The sequence below is a fragment of the Rhineura floridana genome, chromosome 7 (genome assembly GCF_030035675.1).
Source record: "Rhineura floridana isolate rRhiFlo1 chromosome 7, rRhiFlo1.hap2, whole genome shotgun sequence".
Classification (NCBI taxonomy): Eukaryota; Metazoa; Chordata; class Lepidosauria; order Squamata; family Rhineuridae; genus Rhineura; species Rhineura floridana.
Genome location: NC_084486.1, coordinates 55,158,109 through 55,175,223, shown reverse-complemented (window position 1 = coordinate 55,175,223; position 17,115 = coordinate 55,158,109). Strand labels below are relative to the sequence as shown.

At 39.5% G+C, this 17,115-nt stretch overlaps 1 protein-coding gene across 1 annotated transcript in view; it reads right to left on the bottom strand.

Annotated features, from left to right (window-relative positions):
- TCERG1L (transcription elongation regulator 1 like) overlaps positions 1–17,115 on the bottom strand; it is a 273,068-nt gene that overhangs the window by 33,024 nt on the left and 222,929 nt on the right. Inside the window, exons 9-10 of the mRNA XM_061634363.1 lie at positions 13,411–13,480; positions 2,460–2,589 (exon numbers count right to left, since the gene is read on the bottom strand). Coding sequence (XP_061490347.1) covers positions 2,460–2,589; positions 13,411–13,480 — 200 coding nt within the window. The remainder of the gene's footprint in view (positions 1–2,459; positions 2,590–13,410; positions 13,481–17,115) is intronic.

Below are 17,115 nucleotides of genomic sequence, written 5' to 3'. Positions count from 1 at the left end.
CCAGAAAGGAAAATGTATGATTCAGTAATCAGCAACAGCCAAACCCCAAGATGACATTTTATTAGGAGGTTTGAAGGAACGATCACCCTAAACAGAAAACGAATCAGAAATCAATGAGATACATTCTTTTCATTCACACACCTATAGCTATTTCAGTGCGAACTCCCCTTCCTCCCATTTAACCAGCATTCTTTATTCAACAGCTATCTTATTCCCCAAATGCATTTTTTATTCAGCTTTCAGTCATTTTCTTATTTTTGTAATGGCCATCTGAATACTTGTTACTGGCAAACCCATGTGAATCAAGACTTCAGATTTCTGACTAGAGCAGGGTTATGCAGAACAGAAACTGGAGGTGCTAGCTCACTATTTTTATTTAACAGGTTTATATACAGCTTAATAATCGAAAACCTCTAAGCAGTTCACATAAAAACAATATAAAATTACTGTAGAAAATTCCTCAGTATATAATTCATCCTGTTTTGTCTATTCATTAGCACTTAGGAGTAGTCAAGTTGATCCATATGAACAAAATCCCAAAACTACAGTAAGGCAAAACCGTTATTAGGACCAACGAAAGTGTCATGAAACAAGGACTAAGCTTTCAAGTTCTCCAGAACTCTTCATCAGGCTAGATGTTCACTGGATCTTGATTGCATAGTTGTGAGGCATGTGCATCTCTTGCATGGCTGGGACTCCTGACCTCACTCTAATAATCCTCCCTCTTTGTCTGTATCCATATCTGTATCTATCTGTCAACTTCAGAAGACAATGCATTTGATGAGGTGGATTCTGGCCAAAGAAACCTTAAAGCGTAATAAATGGATTGCTTTGAAGTGTTGCATGAGTCATGCCTATTTTTGACACAACAGACTAACATGGAATCTTACTTCAGTTTCACCCTCTGTCTTTCACATGTCCTTTATCTCTGCTTATTCACTATTTTTTTTACCACAGTACAGATTTCAATTTCTAGAGCAAAATGTTGCTATTTTCCATTGTGGCAAAAATTGAATTCCAAATATGAACATGTATATAGAAAATCTGGTAAAACAGTTTTTTTAAAAAAACCTAACATTTCAGATTATATGGAATGAATCTCTAAGCTTGATCTTCAAAGCTATCTGTGAGTACAAGGAAAAAGTACTCTGAAGATTGGTGTGAGACTCTCAAATTAATTTCAACATAAGCTAGTTTCTTATATCTTAACAATATCTTTCTAAGCCCCCACCTTTACATATAGCGACGGTGGTGTGGATGCTGCTTCCCCTGTGGCTGTGAGATGTGTGTGAATGATGCATCTACATGGGTGGGGCTGATCACAAGGTTCTTTTCCAACCAATCATCATTCAGCCAGAATGGAGAGAGATGTCTGCATGATAAAGACGCAGTGATTATTGTTCCTACCCATGTGGATCTATCAATTGCATACAGTCCACAACTGCATGGGATCATACCATAGTGAAGAGACACCCACACAGTTGTGACTTTGCCTGAAGTTAGCCTAATATATAACTGATACTGGGGGTAATCTCAAGGAAGCCAAATAGATTACACTGATATTGAATCTTGCTCCAAGTAGCCTCCCAACCCAGGGGAGAAATTTTAGTCAAACATGTTGGGAATCTCAAGCGTTCAGCCTAAAGGATATGAAAAATATTCAAAGCTCAAGATTTAACGTTGTGCCAGCAGATGCAAAAAATGTTTCTTCCCTCTCCCTGTACCCCCAATCTGCTCCAGATGATTCTGCAATCCTATGGAGTAGATTTTGGGGAGCTGCAGGTGGAGGAGAGGAAGGGGAAGATTGCATAAGCAGACATCTTTTGCAGGACACTACTACCAGATGCCACCAAAAGTGCTGAAGTTAATAAAACGTTATCAATCCCACTGAAACACAAAGGATAGTAAAAGTAAATAGGCAATAGCATGATTTTCAAATAATTATACAGCCCATTACAGGTTGGATTGTTTTGTTCCAACCTGTCTTATTTATTGTGCTTCCTTATAATGAACAGAACATGCTCTTCGAATCATATTAAAAGCACGTAAAACATAGGACATAGGCTTAGTTAATCAAGTCTAAATGACAGAGACTGAGTTTTTTTTGTGTAACTGAATATAATTAAACATGTTTCCATTGGGTACCTGAGCTGCTATTCAAAGACAGAAACACAGTAAACAAGCATGCCTAGGATCAGTTAATACAAAAGATTGTAAACTCTCTGGGCACAAATCATATTCATACTGTGTCCTTTACATCACCTAGTCTTTTGTACAACAAATGGCAGTAACATAGCAGCATTCAACAGAAATAAATGTTGATAAGAAAGCAATATTAAAAAGTATTTCTAGGAGCAGTAGGAATCATGAGATTGTTGCAACATGCTGTTACAAATCCTGAGTTTATATCATGTTCTCATGATTTGCTGGAATCAAGCCAATCCAACCTTATTTCTTACCCCTCTTTCCAGAAGCATATCTCGGAAATGGCTAATACGTTCTTCCAATGGGAGTATAATCTGATCTTCTGATGCTTTCACATTTTTCTCTTCGACCTTGTTTAGCCCAGCATTCTGAGGATCTTCCAGTCTTAAATAATGTAAGAAATATGCAGGATGGAATACATTTTTAATGTTCAATTATCTTTACAAACTCAGCAGGAGCTAGCTAAATAAAAACAGTAACTTGTTATACGCACTATAAAGTAAAGGTGTCCCCGCACTTGTAGTGCGAGTCGTTTCCAACTCTTAGGGTGACGTCTTGCAACGTTTACTAGGCAGACCGTATATATGGGATGGGATTGCCAGTTCCTTCCCCGGCCTTTCTTAACCCCCCAGCATATGCCAGGTACTCATTTTACCGACCACGGATGGATGGAAAGCTGAGTGGACCTCGGCCCCTTTTACTGGAGATTCGACTTCCTCCTTCCGTTGGAATCAAACTTTGGCCTTGAGCAGAGCTTTCGGTTGCGTTACCGCCACTTACACACTATACTTGTATTTTATTGGCCAAGTTTAAATATTATATACCCAGCTAGCATGTTCTTCATCAATGATCACATGAGCAGATTTTCCTCCAGACTTTGGGAAAACCCCATTCTTTTGAGTCATTAAATCAGACTTTCCCAACCTGGTGCCCTTTACATATCTTGGACTACAACTATCATTTTTGACCACTGGCCATGCTGGCAGGGAAGTTATAGTCCCAAACATCTGAAGGGCACCAGACTGAGAGAGGCTGCACAAAGGATGACTTCAATGGAACGGAGATGTCAGACTACTAAAATGCTAAAATTGTTTTACTGGGAGATAGCCCTTACTTGGACATTTAAGCTCTATTGACTGATTCATTTTATCTGGAGGAAAACTCCCTTCCTGCTTCAAATAGGACAGAGTCAGTTCTCATCTTCTAGATTGTGTGAAAGCTCTGAAGTTGTGTGGTGTAGTTGTACCAATTTTTGATTTATGGAAAAATTTACACATTATCCTATTCTAGGAGCCTTTGGGCAGGATACACCTTTACAAGACATTTGCTGTATATATTTCCTACTTCCTACTGGCTTCAGGTTGGAATTCTGCACTCAGCAGGGGGTTGGATTCAATGGCCTTATAAGCCCCTTCCAATTCTACAGTTCTACGAGTCAAAGGCAGTGAAGTGATAAGGATTTTGATATTTTTACAAAGTTCCCTTAAAGCAGGAGTTCCCAAACTGTGGTTCATGGATCACCAATGGTCCACAAGCTTCATTCAGGTGGTCCATGGCATGTCTGCATTAAATATTTGTATTGATTTTTAATTGTATTTTATTGCTTTGTTTATTTCTTGTATTGTATTTTATGGGATTACAATTTGAATTCTATGGAATGGAAATGGTAATACAATAAAATGCAACAAAAGAAATAAAAGCAGCAATCAAAATATAATTAAAAAACGTACTGCATCTAGCACAGCACATTACAATTGGTACAGCAGGCAGAAAAGTCATTAAGTGGTCTGCCAAGACCCTTATTTTCAAGTGGTCCCTGGGGAAAAAAGTTTGGAAACTACTGCCTTAAAGGGATTACCTGGTATGCCTATTACCCACTGTGCTTACTATAATCTTAGTTAGGAAAGGATGAAGAGAAATAGCTAAGCCTGGAATAAATAAAGGAAGGACTTAGCCTGAAGTAGTGATTTAACAAACTTGTTACTTGCTTGCCTATTTATCCTTGCCAAACCATTTGAAACAAGAACCTCTATCTTTCCCTTTTAATATTCTTTCTGCTTGTTACTTTCCTATGCAGGAGTGAACTAACAAGACGGCTAACAAGATTTGAACTTGCTGAGTGTGCTAAACAGAGGCTCCATTCATATGGGCAATCCATTTCATTTAAATCCATTTGCATAGTGTAAGAGTTGTTTTCAGGGTGATTAAAATGTCCATTTGTTGTATTATATTTATGCTATGTAAATTAGTGTTGGGAATAAGGCACCAACAGATGTTATAAGTGACCTGAACCAGTGTGGGGTGATACATAGAAAGGCAATATATTGTTTTGTCTGGTGATTCCTCCTCTAAAGTATTTATTGCTTTTGCAGGCTTTGCTCCTCCCCTTCCATTCCTATCTTTTCTCCTCAATTAGTTAGTGATGGCTCTGTGAGTGCAAACCGCATGGCTGCTTCATTGTGTATGGCTTTACCTCTTTGTGGTAATAAACCTTAAGATTCTTTATTCTTTCAACTATCAGTCATGACAGACAAGCTATTTCTGCATATATGGTGCAGGCAGGTATTAATGGACAAACATTGATCCCAAGACTGGTACCACATAATTTCCATGTATAGCTGTACAGAGTTGAGACCCAGTTGGATGATGAGGGACTCCTGCAAGTTTTGAGGACAGAAAGACCTACACAAAAAACTGAGAACATTGCAGGATGGGACTTAAAAGACCATAAGGCAAAAGGTCTATTAATTGGCTGACTCATAGCTTATACATGTGAAGAATGAAGGAACTGCTAGAGAGATGTTCTCAGCTTTGTAAAATCTATATGAAACACCTGGAATGCAAGATCAGATTCAGATTTACCAAGATTTGTTTTCTGCTCAATTACGGGGTGGGGGATGGGGAAGGACCCCTTGAAACATATAGAAAAGTTATTGAGTCTTGTGGATCAATTGCATGCCTCAGGAGGGAAATTGGATAATGAACAGAAAATTGCAATTTTGCTGTCATCCATACCACAGGCATACTCTGTTGATGCCAAGGCAGACCCATACTATAAACTGGTCTTAGCACACTTTAAGAAGGAAGCAGAGAGACGAGTGAGATACATTAGCTACTGGATCAAATTACACAGCAGGCAAAAGGTCTGTGGGGTATAAATGAGTTTTTGAAGCAAAGCAAAATGCAGAAGGGGAGATCCAGAGATACAAAAAGAGACTACTAGCCGAGGGCTATTCCCAGAAATATGGGGAGCACTACAATGAAACATTTGCTCCTGTAGTAAAGTATACAACTATAAGGACACTTTTAAGTGTGGCAGAATCAAGAAAGATGCATGTTGAACACTTAGATGTAAAGACCTTTGTTACATGGAGAAATTAAGAAGGAAATCTACATCAAACAACTTCCTGGGTTTCAAAATTCAGGAAACAAACCACTTGTGTGAAAACTTCAGAATAATATATATGGACTAAAACCAGCCACAAGAGCATGGAATCAGAAACTGAATCAGATGCTCATCAGAGAAGGGTTCAAGCAAGGTAAAGCTGATCCTTGTCTATATGCACAATACAGAAATAACAGACTGACCTATATACTAATATATGTCAATGATCTACTTTTGAGTTATGAAGATGAAACTGACCATGAGGAGAGTGTACATCATCTGAATTGAGAGGTAGAGATGAAGCAACTAAAGACATCACCCACTATCTCGGGATTGAAATAGAAAGAGAAGAAGATGGACACTATTTCCTCAGCCAGAAATTCTATGAAATTCTAGAGTACCTAAGACTCAAGGATGCCAATCCAGTGGCCATATCCATGGAGACAAATTATTTAAAGGGGGATGAGAACAGTAAACTCCTTCCAAAGAGTGACAAATACAGGACATCTATATTAAACTTGTAATTGGCAACCATAGTGAGACTAGAAATAGGCATAGCAATAGGAATACTGTGTAGAAAGACCAACTCACCAAGGGAAAGAAATTGGATAGCTATAAAGAGAGTGGCCATATATTTAAAGATATTATGTTAAATCTGAAACTGAAGTTACAGGCCACCAATAGTCCCAGACTAATAGTTGACACAGATGCAGATTCAGCCTGAGACACAGCAGATTGCAAATCCACCAATGGAACTTGTTCTTCTATGGAAGCAGAGCAGTTAGCTGAAGAAGTAGTCTGCTGTCCAGGCCAGGAACAGAAATGGCTATGTCGGTTATTGGGGGATGTAGGAATAGATGGCCCATACAGATCCTGGAAGGCAACCAAAGCTACATAAAGGTCTCATAGACCGAAAGGAACAGTGCACATCCCAAGCACATTGATGTGGAATACCACTGTTCAGAGACATGCATGAAAAAGGGCTTATTGAGATGGAATATTGCCCAACAGGAAGCATGATTGCAGATATTCTCACTAAGCCTCTTCCCAGAGATGACTTCCAACATGTGTGAGAGAAGATGAATCTTGTGGACATGAACACACATTGTTGAGGAGGGGTGTTAGGAGTAAAGCAACAATGCATGTTACAAGTGACCTGAACTAGTGGGGGGGGGAGAATAGACATAAAGGTAATCTATTCTTCCCTCTGCTGATTCTTCCTCTAAAGTATTTGTTGTTTTTGCAGGCTTTGCTCCTCCCCTTTCTCCCTTCCCTTCCTCTCATTTGTTCTCAGCCAGTTAATGATGGCACCTTGAGTGCAAGCCACATGGCTTCTTTACCATGTATGACTTTACCTCTTTGTAGAAATAAACCTTACGTTTCTTTATTCTTTCAACTATCAGTTCTAACAGACAAGTTATGTCTGCATTCTGCTGCATAAAGGGTTGTGGGCCCAGCTTACTAACTATGCAGAAAGTTTCTATCAAATAAATGATTTAAATATATCACAGTTCCTATAACATCTATTTTAGAAACTTTCAGAAGTGATCTGATTCTCAGTAGCAAAACCAACCTGAAGCCAACTAACTACATTTGCACCTGATTAGAAACTTTCAGCCATTGGGCATAAACATGATTTTATTCTCAAAGGGTTCTAAATTGTTCAGCTGAAATGGAAGATGTTAAAATCTTTCAGCTAATAAATTCCATTACCCAGTAAAGCAATATGAGTCCTAACATATTACCTTCTTGCCATCAATAATTGCATTATACAATTCCACTCTTAAATTATACTAAAATGGCTATTGCATGGTGTTAGTAGCTCTAGAGGCATCAAATTGTCACTCTTCATATTATAGTAGTGATTTTGATATTGTATTAGCCATTTGCATTCTCCCCAAATTATAATATTCTGTAATATGATCTATAAAACTTCCAGTCCAATTTCTGGTAACCACAAAGAATTTTTATTTCCAAAAAAATGGATGGAAATCCAGAAAGCTACTTCATCAACAAAGTCTCTCTCTTGCTGCCTCCTTCTTTAGTATGGGTAATTAGAAATGATTCAACCAATCAAATGGTTTGTCCATTTATTATAATAAAAGAAAAATAAAGTAGGAAAGAAATTACACCAATATGCAAATTAAAGAGAGTGAATAGTGCAATCACATAAATGTCTGCCTAGCCCCATTGAATTCAATGGAATGTATACCCAGATATGTGCAGAACTGCTGCCTAAGCATGCAATCCCACATTTATTTGAGGGCAAGACCCACTGAATGTTATGAGACTTGCTTCCAAGTAAATATATTGAATTAGATTGAAAAAGTCTCTATTCTTACATTAAAATGATTTTGTTTTGTTTTCTTGCCACTTGTTAGGGCAAAATACTCCTACTAGAGTGAGGAGGGAAGAGTTCTCCTTCACCCTGTCCTGCTCACAGTACATTCCTTTTTCTTTCTCCCACCATTGGACCACTAATGGTGGAAGAGGATGACAAAGGAAGTTTATGTGACCTAAACATGGCTGCCTCCAAGGGGAGGTCTCTCTCTGTCCACTCTACCCTATGACTTCTGGAACACCCTCCCAGGGACCACAAGATTTCACCCAAAGTAACCCAAATGTGTAACCCAGAATAATCAAAATAGTCCCAAAGTGACAAGTGGATTTTTTTTATAATCCAATATAGGTTGTATCATGGGAAACCTTTTATAATCCAATAGAGGTTATAGCATGGAAACCTTTAAACGTAAGTTCAAACATAATGCAAAACCATGGTTTGTGCTAACCACAGATAAGAACTAACATGGTTTGGCTTCCAAGTGTAGAATACAATCTATGGTTTAGAGTGATTGTCTGCTTTTGTTTCCTGACTGCTCAGCTTCATATGTAGTTCCATCTCCAGGAAGCAGGAATCTTTTGAGGTAGAGCAATGGCGTGTAGGGGGTTTCTCAGTAGTATGTGAATTCAGACACAAGAGCAAGCAAGCCACATTTAACACAAACTGTGGTTTGCAAAACGGTTTCACATGATTATATTTATTTATATTTATAAAAATATGTGTATGCCACTATTTCATTAAAAACATCAAAGCAGTTTACAACACATTAAAAACCACCACCACCAAGAACATTAAAAATACAACAAAAACAAAGGTCAACTGTTGCGAAAACAGCATCTTCTTACCTGCCTGCATAAGCCTGGCAGAATAGAAAGGTTTTCAGCAGGCACTTAGATTGTGGTTTCATATTGTGTCAGCCGCAAACAAATAGATATTAAAACAAACTATAGTTTAGCTAACAAATCATGGAAGCGAGCCTATGACTGGCAGAACTTCAGGTGCCTGTTTTCCCCCTAAATTTATAAACTTTCATAAGGTACAAGATTTTAGAGATGCCCAGGAAGAAAGGAATTAATTTGGAAATAAACACATTGAGTGAAAGCCTGATTCATTCATAATATGCTACATTTTAATTAGTACAGTCACATTACAAACCCACTGTGTGTACCTATTAAAACAGTGATGGATGGATGGCTAACCTGTGGCTCTCCAGATGCTGTTAACTGCAACCTCCATTCCGTTTGACCATTGGTCTTGTTGGCTGGGGCTGATGGGAGTTGTAGTCTAGCAACATCTGGAAGGTCACAGGTTAGCACCCCTGCTGTAATATCTATTATTTATTGGACTGCATGTTTGCCACAGAATCACACCACAACCAAACTTCCCGTTAGGCTCTACCTTCTGTATTACTTAAATTCCAAAACTTAAGTATCTGTTCACTAATAGGCAAAAAGTTTCATGCTCCCCATGCTACAGCTGATCGTGCGCTACAGCTGATCGCTGTCAGCTGGAGCGCGGCGGCTGGAATACAGTAGGACCCCACTTTCCAGCAATTTTCACTTTTCAGCGGGGGCCTGAAACATAACCTGCCGTATGAGTAGGGCCCTACTGTAATAGGTATTATGTTTGAATTTACATTAAAAAATTTCCATGCTATAACCTCTATTATATTATAAAATATATCCCATGTTATAACCTATATTGGATTATAAAATGTTTTCACAAGGCACTCTGGGGTTATTTTGATTATCCTGGATTTGGGTTATTTTGGGTGAAATCTGTGATTCCTGGGAGGGTGTTCCTTTTGGTTGAAGAACGTACGGAAAGCCAACAGATATTTCTATCAAATTTTTAAAAACAGGAGAATTGGGCAGTTACAGTGAATGCACCAAGGGGGCAGGAGACCTGACCGCCTCTCTGAGATATTATACTGCCCTACAAATTTGTAAAAATGCAAACACAGTTTGGGTTGGTCTTTCACAGTCCAATCCACTTCCTGTGTAGCTTGGAGGAACTTAGTAACATCTAGCTCTGAACATATGAAGTGGGAAGAGGAAAAAGAAGAAAGAGGGAGAAAGAAGGGAGGAGGACAGGAGAAGAGATGGGGAGGAGAGGAGGAGGGGGAAGGAGGGGAGAGGAGAGGGGAACTGGAGAGGCAGGTCTGATCATTTGCATGCTTATTGAGGTCAGTGGCACTTACTCCCATGCAATCACGCTTAGGAGAGGTGAAACTGACCATGGGGGAGTAGAAGAGGGAGGGAGGGAGGGAGGGAGAAGGGAGAAGAAGAGGGAGGGAAGAGGGGGAGGGCACTGGAAGGGGAGGGGTTGGAGGGGGAAGTAAGAGGGAAGGGAGGGGCAGGAGGGAGGGAATGGGGAGATGAGAGGGTAGGTTTGATCAATTGCATGCTTACTGAGTTCAGTGGGATTTACTCCATGGCAACCATGTTTAGGATAGGTGAAACCGATCTGAGGAAGGAAGGAAGGGGGGAAGGGGAGGTGGAGGTGGAGGGAGAAAGGTGGGGGAGAGGAGGAAGAGGAGGGGGAGGGAGGAGAAGAGATTGGATGGGCATAGGGCAGAGGGAAAGCCCCTTTCCTTTCCAAAAGGAAAACATTGTTAACAGTATCATTGTTTTGGGGGGGTTTCTCCCATCTTCTACAGCAGACATGTGTAATCTCCTACCCAAATTTAAGCCAAAGCTGTCCCTGGCCACATCCACACCAGACATTTATTCCACTTTAAATAGTCATGGCTTCCACCAAAGAATCCTGGCAAGTGTAGTTTGTGAAGGGTGCTGAGAATTGTTAGGAGTAGCCTTATTCCCCTCCTAGAGCTACAATCACAGAAAAGGGCCTGACTGTTAAACCACTCTGGCCACTGGAACTGTGTCATCAGCACCCTTTACACTTCCCGGGATTATTTTAGGGAAACTATGACTTTTTAAAGTGGAATCAATGTCTGGCATGGATGTGGCCTCCTGATTAACCAAGCCAAAAGCTGTTAGTCTGGTTGGTTCTTACTGAGCATCCCTTCGTCATCATAGACTCCAATGTTAAAATTCTTAGATTAATTAAAAATCAGCCAGGCATTTTTTTTAATTTTTAAACTGCAAAAGATGAAGGCCAGAGTATGGGGCAAGGTCAGTAACAGGATTACAGGTGCTCTGTGAACATGGCTGATTTTTAATTAATTTCAACAGAAATTATGAGACCACTGACAGAAAAAAGTCCAACGGGGTCTGGATTTTTTTCCTCTTGTTTTACACTTTGAACTCTCGATTTTATCTGAGTGTTTTGTGTATCGCTATGAAAATGTATAGGGTTGTTAAGCAAGCGTTTCTGAGTTCAGGACTATAAGGTTTGTAAGGTTTTGCTTTGAAATGAGCCTATGAGAAGCAGCAGAATGGCATGAGGGTATTTTCAATTTAATATAGTGGAATGTGAAAATACCATGCTGGCTATAGTATACAGCCACTCTCATGGCTGTATTTTAAAACACAATCCACCATCACAAGCATTACATCAGTGCAGCTGTGCATGCTTAGAACTCAAATGAGCTCTTCTTCCCCTTCGCTGGCCAGGCTTTGGCTACTCATATATTGGCGTAATCTGTCACCTGTCATTACTTATAGAAGATAGACCAGTGAACAGACTTTCCATATACCCACCCAGTTGTTCCTACACTCCCAGGCTACAGCCCATTCCTATTAGTGCTATGCCAAAATCTGTCTTCCAATTTTTTCCAAGTTTTCTTCGCATGTGAAAGAGATTCCATTTTTCTAACTCGTTCTCAGGGCACTTTGGTCTTTAGAATCTTGGTGACTGTGCAGTTTTGAGCTTAGTTTATCGTTGTGAGGTGACCAAGAGCGGGATATTGTTTTCACTATCCATAAAGTAGTTCTTCAGCACTCTGAAGCCTCCTCAGCTGCCTGTATTTCCTGATCTGAAAAAAGGCCCCCCACAGGAATCTCATGATAGGTTTTAATTGAAATGCAGGCTTCCAGGAAGGCTACAGGCTTCAGATTACCAATGAGGTGATTTGTAAGTTAAAATAAAGGACATTCAAAAAACCCTGGACCATCGAAAAAATAAGGTAAGCGCAGCAAAACAAAACAAAACAAAAACACCCGTATCCTACCCATGAAAATTTTGCCAAAGTTTCCTCTCACCTTCAATAATTTTCAAATGTAATTTCTGTTCTCATTAATTTATGGAGAAAATACAGGAGAATTTTTTGGCATGGCACTAATTCCAGTTTAAATGAAATGTAAAACCTTCCCGTTATTCAAGGCCACGCAGTATTTTAATCTTTTTCTGCATGATTCATACAGCTATTTTTTTCTTCAGTGTAGAAGTTACCCCAAATAATAAGATTCACTTTTGTTTTGGCCTGGATATTGTCTCAAACAATTACTAGAGGACGTGGTTGAGGTTTACAAAAAGTCCCAGTCAGGCAGACTTTTAGTGTTTGCAGCCAAAAGCCTCTACAGCAGCCTTTCCCAACCAGTGTGCCTCCAGATGTTGTTGGACCACAATTCCCATCTTTCCTGGCCATTGGCAATGCTGGCTGAGGCTGATGGGAGTTGTGGTCCAACAACATCTGGAGGCACACTGGTTGGGAAAGGCTGCACTACAGTATAAATCACAAAACAAACATGACAATCAAACTTAAACATATCAATTTTCATAAATGCAATTATCAAATCTCAAATATGGTAGAGTTCCCCCATATCATTTACATTACAAAAAATCCCCTTAGCAGTTTTTTGACTGTTCTGAGTAAAAAAAAGTAGCTTGTAACTTTCTTGCTGCTGAAGTATATAAAACTACCCTATAGGTAACAAACCTGTCTACATCTGAAATCACCTAACTCTCCTAACAAGTTTTGAACTGAATAGATGAATCTATCCCTAGGTGAACTGTATATAGGGCAATACAAGATATAGTGCACAATGTCTGTGATCTGGCCTGATCCGCATACACAAAGACCGTCATTTGCCTATTAACAAGTCAAATAATATGTGGGCATAGTTTGGAACCTAGACTGAGTAAACATATGTCTAATATAAAAGAAGTCAGTTCCTGCAGATAAATAGCCCTGTTATCATCAGATTAAATTTTAAGACACCAAACTGAGAACTTGGAATTCTTCATATATTCAAAGTCCATTTTGGCATCTTCAGCAAAAATTATATCACAGATGTTATGGTCAGAAATATCCTGAGATGACATTACAACCAATGTTGAATAAATCAACATCAAACTGTTATAACATTGTGCCCATTTATAAGAAGTGTGATATTTGCGGTCACCTTAACTATTTCTGCAGTTCTGAAGCATCTGACAATTTGTTGCACATGCTATTTGTGTGTGGTAGAGATGCTGAATTATGCACTAGATACTTCGGGAATAAATGAATTAAGAAGGACTTGTATTTTTCCAGCAATGGGTCTTGTTTTAAAAAAGTATTACCAAGACTTACTTATTTCTCTTTGTTTTGGTACTGTGATCATCATTTAAATCTTCTGTATAAGAGCCATCACTTTTATCTGCTAAAGGGAAAAAAAGTAGTTAGACTAATTACAAACATGCCATTAGACCAATCAGCTAATGTTTGTTCAGCTTTTCCCAGACCCAATTCAGTTTCTATATATGCCTTTCTCTGGCCATCGGAGATGCCTTTAAAAGGTCTACACTAGAGTTCCTGAATGATTAAAAACATAAGAGTTTTCTTACTTTGATCCTCATCCACTTTCTTTAATATGAATTTTTAAACAAAAGATACTGTTATTGTTTCATATTTGGATAGCAAATCAAATGAAAAAAAAAATGCTGAAGAATTTGATGTAAGCTCCTTTCCAACAGAAGAACTTCTGGTGGTGGTGGTATTTTTCACTCGAATGTAGCTGAACTATAAAGTTTGTCATTAGACTTGACATTCTATATAATAGTAATCAAAAGCATGCAGGCATTCCTAATCCAGCTAGGGGCAATATGTAAAAAATCATGGAAGGAGTGTCAAAGGTCATCTATCCCCTGATGATGCAGCAAATTCACCGTGGCAATAGGTAGCCTTCTAGTCTCTACTTAAAAAAAACTCTCTCACAGATAAAGTGTCTTTCATCTTCAGAGGCAGCCTGTTTCACCACAGAACAGCTTATACCGTCAGGAAGGTCTTCCTAATGTTTAGACACAGTCCCCTTTCTGGCAACTTAGACCAATTTGGGCCCAACCCCCTGGAGCAACAGAAAAGGTTGTTGGTCAGGTTGTTGAATGGAGCACCTGGACAAGCACACATTACACCTCTGCTGGTTCAATGCAGCTATCCGGCCATGTTCAGGGTCTTCTTACTAACATATAAAACCCTGAGCAACTCAGGACCAAGTTACCCGAAAAGCTGCCTGCCCCTATATACACCTTTGATCACTTTAGTTCATCTGAGGAAATGTTACTCATGGCACCATACTGTACTGAATATCGGGGGGGGGACCTGAAAATGGGCATTTTTTGTAATTGCTCCATGCATTGTGGAATGTTGTTCCCTGCCATACATAAAGCATCATCCAAGAAGTGCTTCAGATGTCTTGAAAAGACATATTTTTGTTGAAACTTTGCCCCCACACCCAAAATAAGACTCAGGAAACTCACATGGATGAAAGGTTATATTTATTAAAATATAACTTGGAGACACTGTTCTCCAACTTAAACCAATTAGCCTGATTCAGAAAGTATAGGCAGATAAGTGTTTTAACTAATTCTGGCAGGAAAAGGTTCCTCCACACCTCTGGTCATGTGTTACATTTGCTGGCTGTGGGTTCCCAGCAAAGGATGGGGAAGAACTGACTGCCTCCTTGCTAGGACACCTTTGGGTATGTACCAAACATGTGCACCAAAGCACATTCACCCCAGATGCACATGTCAGGTCACATCAGGCATACAGCATTGGCAGATCCCTGGAGGGTACCCTTTACCCCATAATGTCTCAGTATACCTAGTGACTTTTCCTCCCCATTTACCTCACCTACCCATACTCCATGCCCTGCAGGTAACCAAACCACATCTCTCCCTTAAATGCCAAAGACTGATCCCAACAGTGTGAAGTAGGTGAAAAAGGAATGGATCCCAAGGTGAATAAAAAATTCATATTTTGCCCACACTGCATGTAAGGAGGGAGGGAAGGAGGGTGGCCACAACAAAAATGTGAAGAGGAAGAATTTGGGGGAGAATCTGGCTTATAAATTCCCCTCCCACTGGCCACTGATTCACATGTGGCCTCCCTTTTCAGCCAGCCCCTCCTATCGGAATACAATCTCCTGAGTCTTCTTTAGAAAGGAGGGGTGAGGGCAACCCCCCCTCAAAGAGGGGAGACATTATTCCCTCATCCACAAGATTGAACCCGCTTATTATGGAATTCCTGTTTTATTGTTTTTATGTTGCATTTTTGTATACCGCCTAGAGATTTTTAAATGTGAAGCAATTAAGAAATGCTGTTAAATGAATAAAATTTAAAACAAAAAAAACAAATGTGCTCCATGATCGATATGACAGCTCTTCAAATATTTGAAGATTGCTGTCATATCATTTTTTAATCATCTCCTGCGGGCATGGAAACAGGCTTCCACCTGACTAGTCCTGTTTGGACTGCACATGTAATGCAACTTCCCCAACCTGATCTAATAGCCACACACACACCCCTTCTTTAAACAGTGAAATACTGCCAGTCAACTGTTGGGTGGACTGTTCAGCTGATTGGTGGGATTGTAAGATTTTATATCCTCAGCCCCAGCTGCTATGCATGTGATCTCTTCAATCAGAGTCAGGAAATGTGAATCTAAAGGTCTATAATAACACTTTATTTCAGGCATTTTGTCCTTAAAGCTGCATTCTAGCTAAACTCACTTTTATAGGTTCAATTCCTTCTCCCGGAAGATAAGAAGTGAATTGTTATATTTTCATTTAGAGTCTCACAATATATCAATTTTTTGAAGCAGGTTGCTACAGAAATGAAACAAGGAACACAAATGCCCACATAAAATCAAATAGAACAAAATTACATTTCTCACAAGCCTAGAGCAGGCTGCTATAGTAAAGTAATGACTGAAGACTGAGGGTCTGTAATACTGCAAATGGGTCATTCAGGTATTGCAAACAGGTTGTGGCAACAGCTTTTTAAAAACAAATATTGGATTTTTCCGTTGAAAATGTAAGTCCTAATCAAATGAGAAGAAATACAGGCTGGCTTTCACTGCCAGCATTTCATGTGGATGCTACAAAAAGCTGATATGCATGAGGAGCACTGATCCCACAAGAAACCCCACTCTGGGAGCACCCAGAGAAGAGAAGTTTGGCAGGCCACAATCTTATATCAATTTTGCTTGGCAACATAGTAATTTGTGAGAAATCAGGTATAAATGCTGTAAAATAATATATATAACCCTGTAGAATAAACTACTGCTACTACTACTAATAATAATCATAGCAAGATAGCAGAGTAGCAGAATTATATATGAACAGATTGACTATCAGTAGGGAGTAGAAAAAGAGGAAGACCAAAGAAGAGATGGATTGATTCCATAAAGAAAGACACAGACCTGAACTTACAAGATCTGAACAGGGTGGTTTATAACAGATGCTCTTGGAGGTCGCTGATGCATAGTATCACCATAAATTGAGATCAACTTGAAGTCATATAACAACAACAAAGTGGTATAATAAATATGTGCTAGACATGTATTGCATTCAGCCTGTTCTGTGGAAGAGGTTCTTGCATGCAACAGATGGAATGTGGACACTGCATTTCCTCTGAGAGCCCAGTGGCCCAGCTGTAGAACCATGGACTTTTATTAGGAGTGCACACTTCACTAAAATGATCTAGACACTTTCATAACTTTCTGCCTAGTTATCTGGGATTATTTTAGAGGCAGATTCCCAGTAGGCTAAAATGAGGTAGAATTAACCTCATGAATTATGGGGGGAAAAAACCACCTCAGAATTATGAAAAAACACTCATAGACGTTATTTCTCGTTCAGGTGATATTCCTCCTCCTCCTGAACTGGGCCAACTGGTGAAAGGGAGTGACTACACCCCTCTCTCCCCTATCCACGCAGCATTCCATCTCTACCCTGTCCCGCCCCCCTCCCCCAGCTTCTACATGGAGCGACAGGTAGTCCAATGGCTGCTTACCCA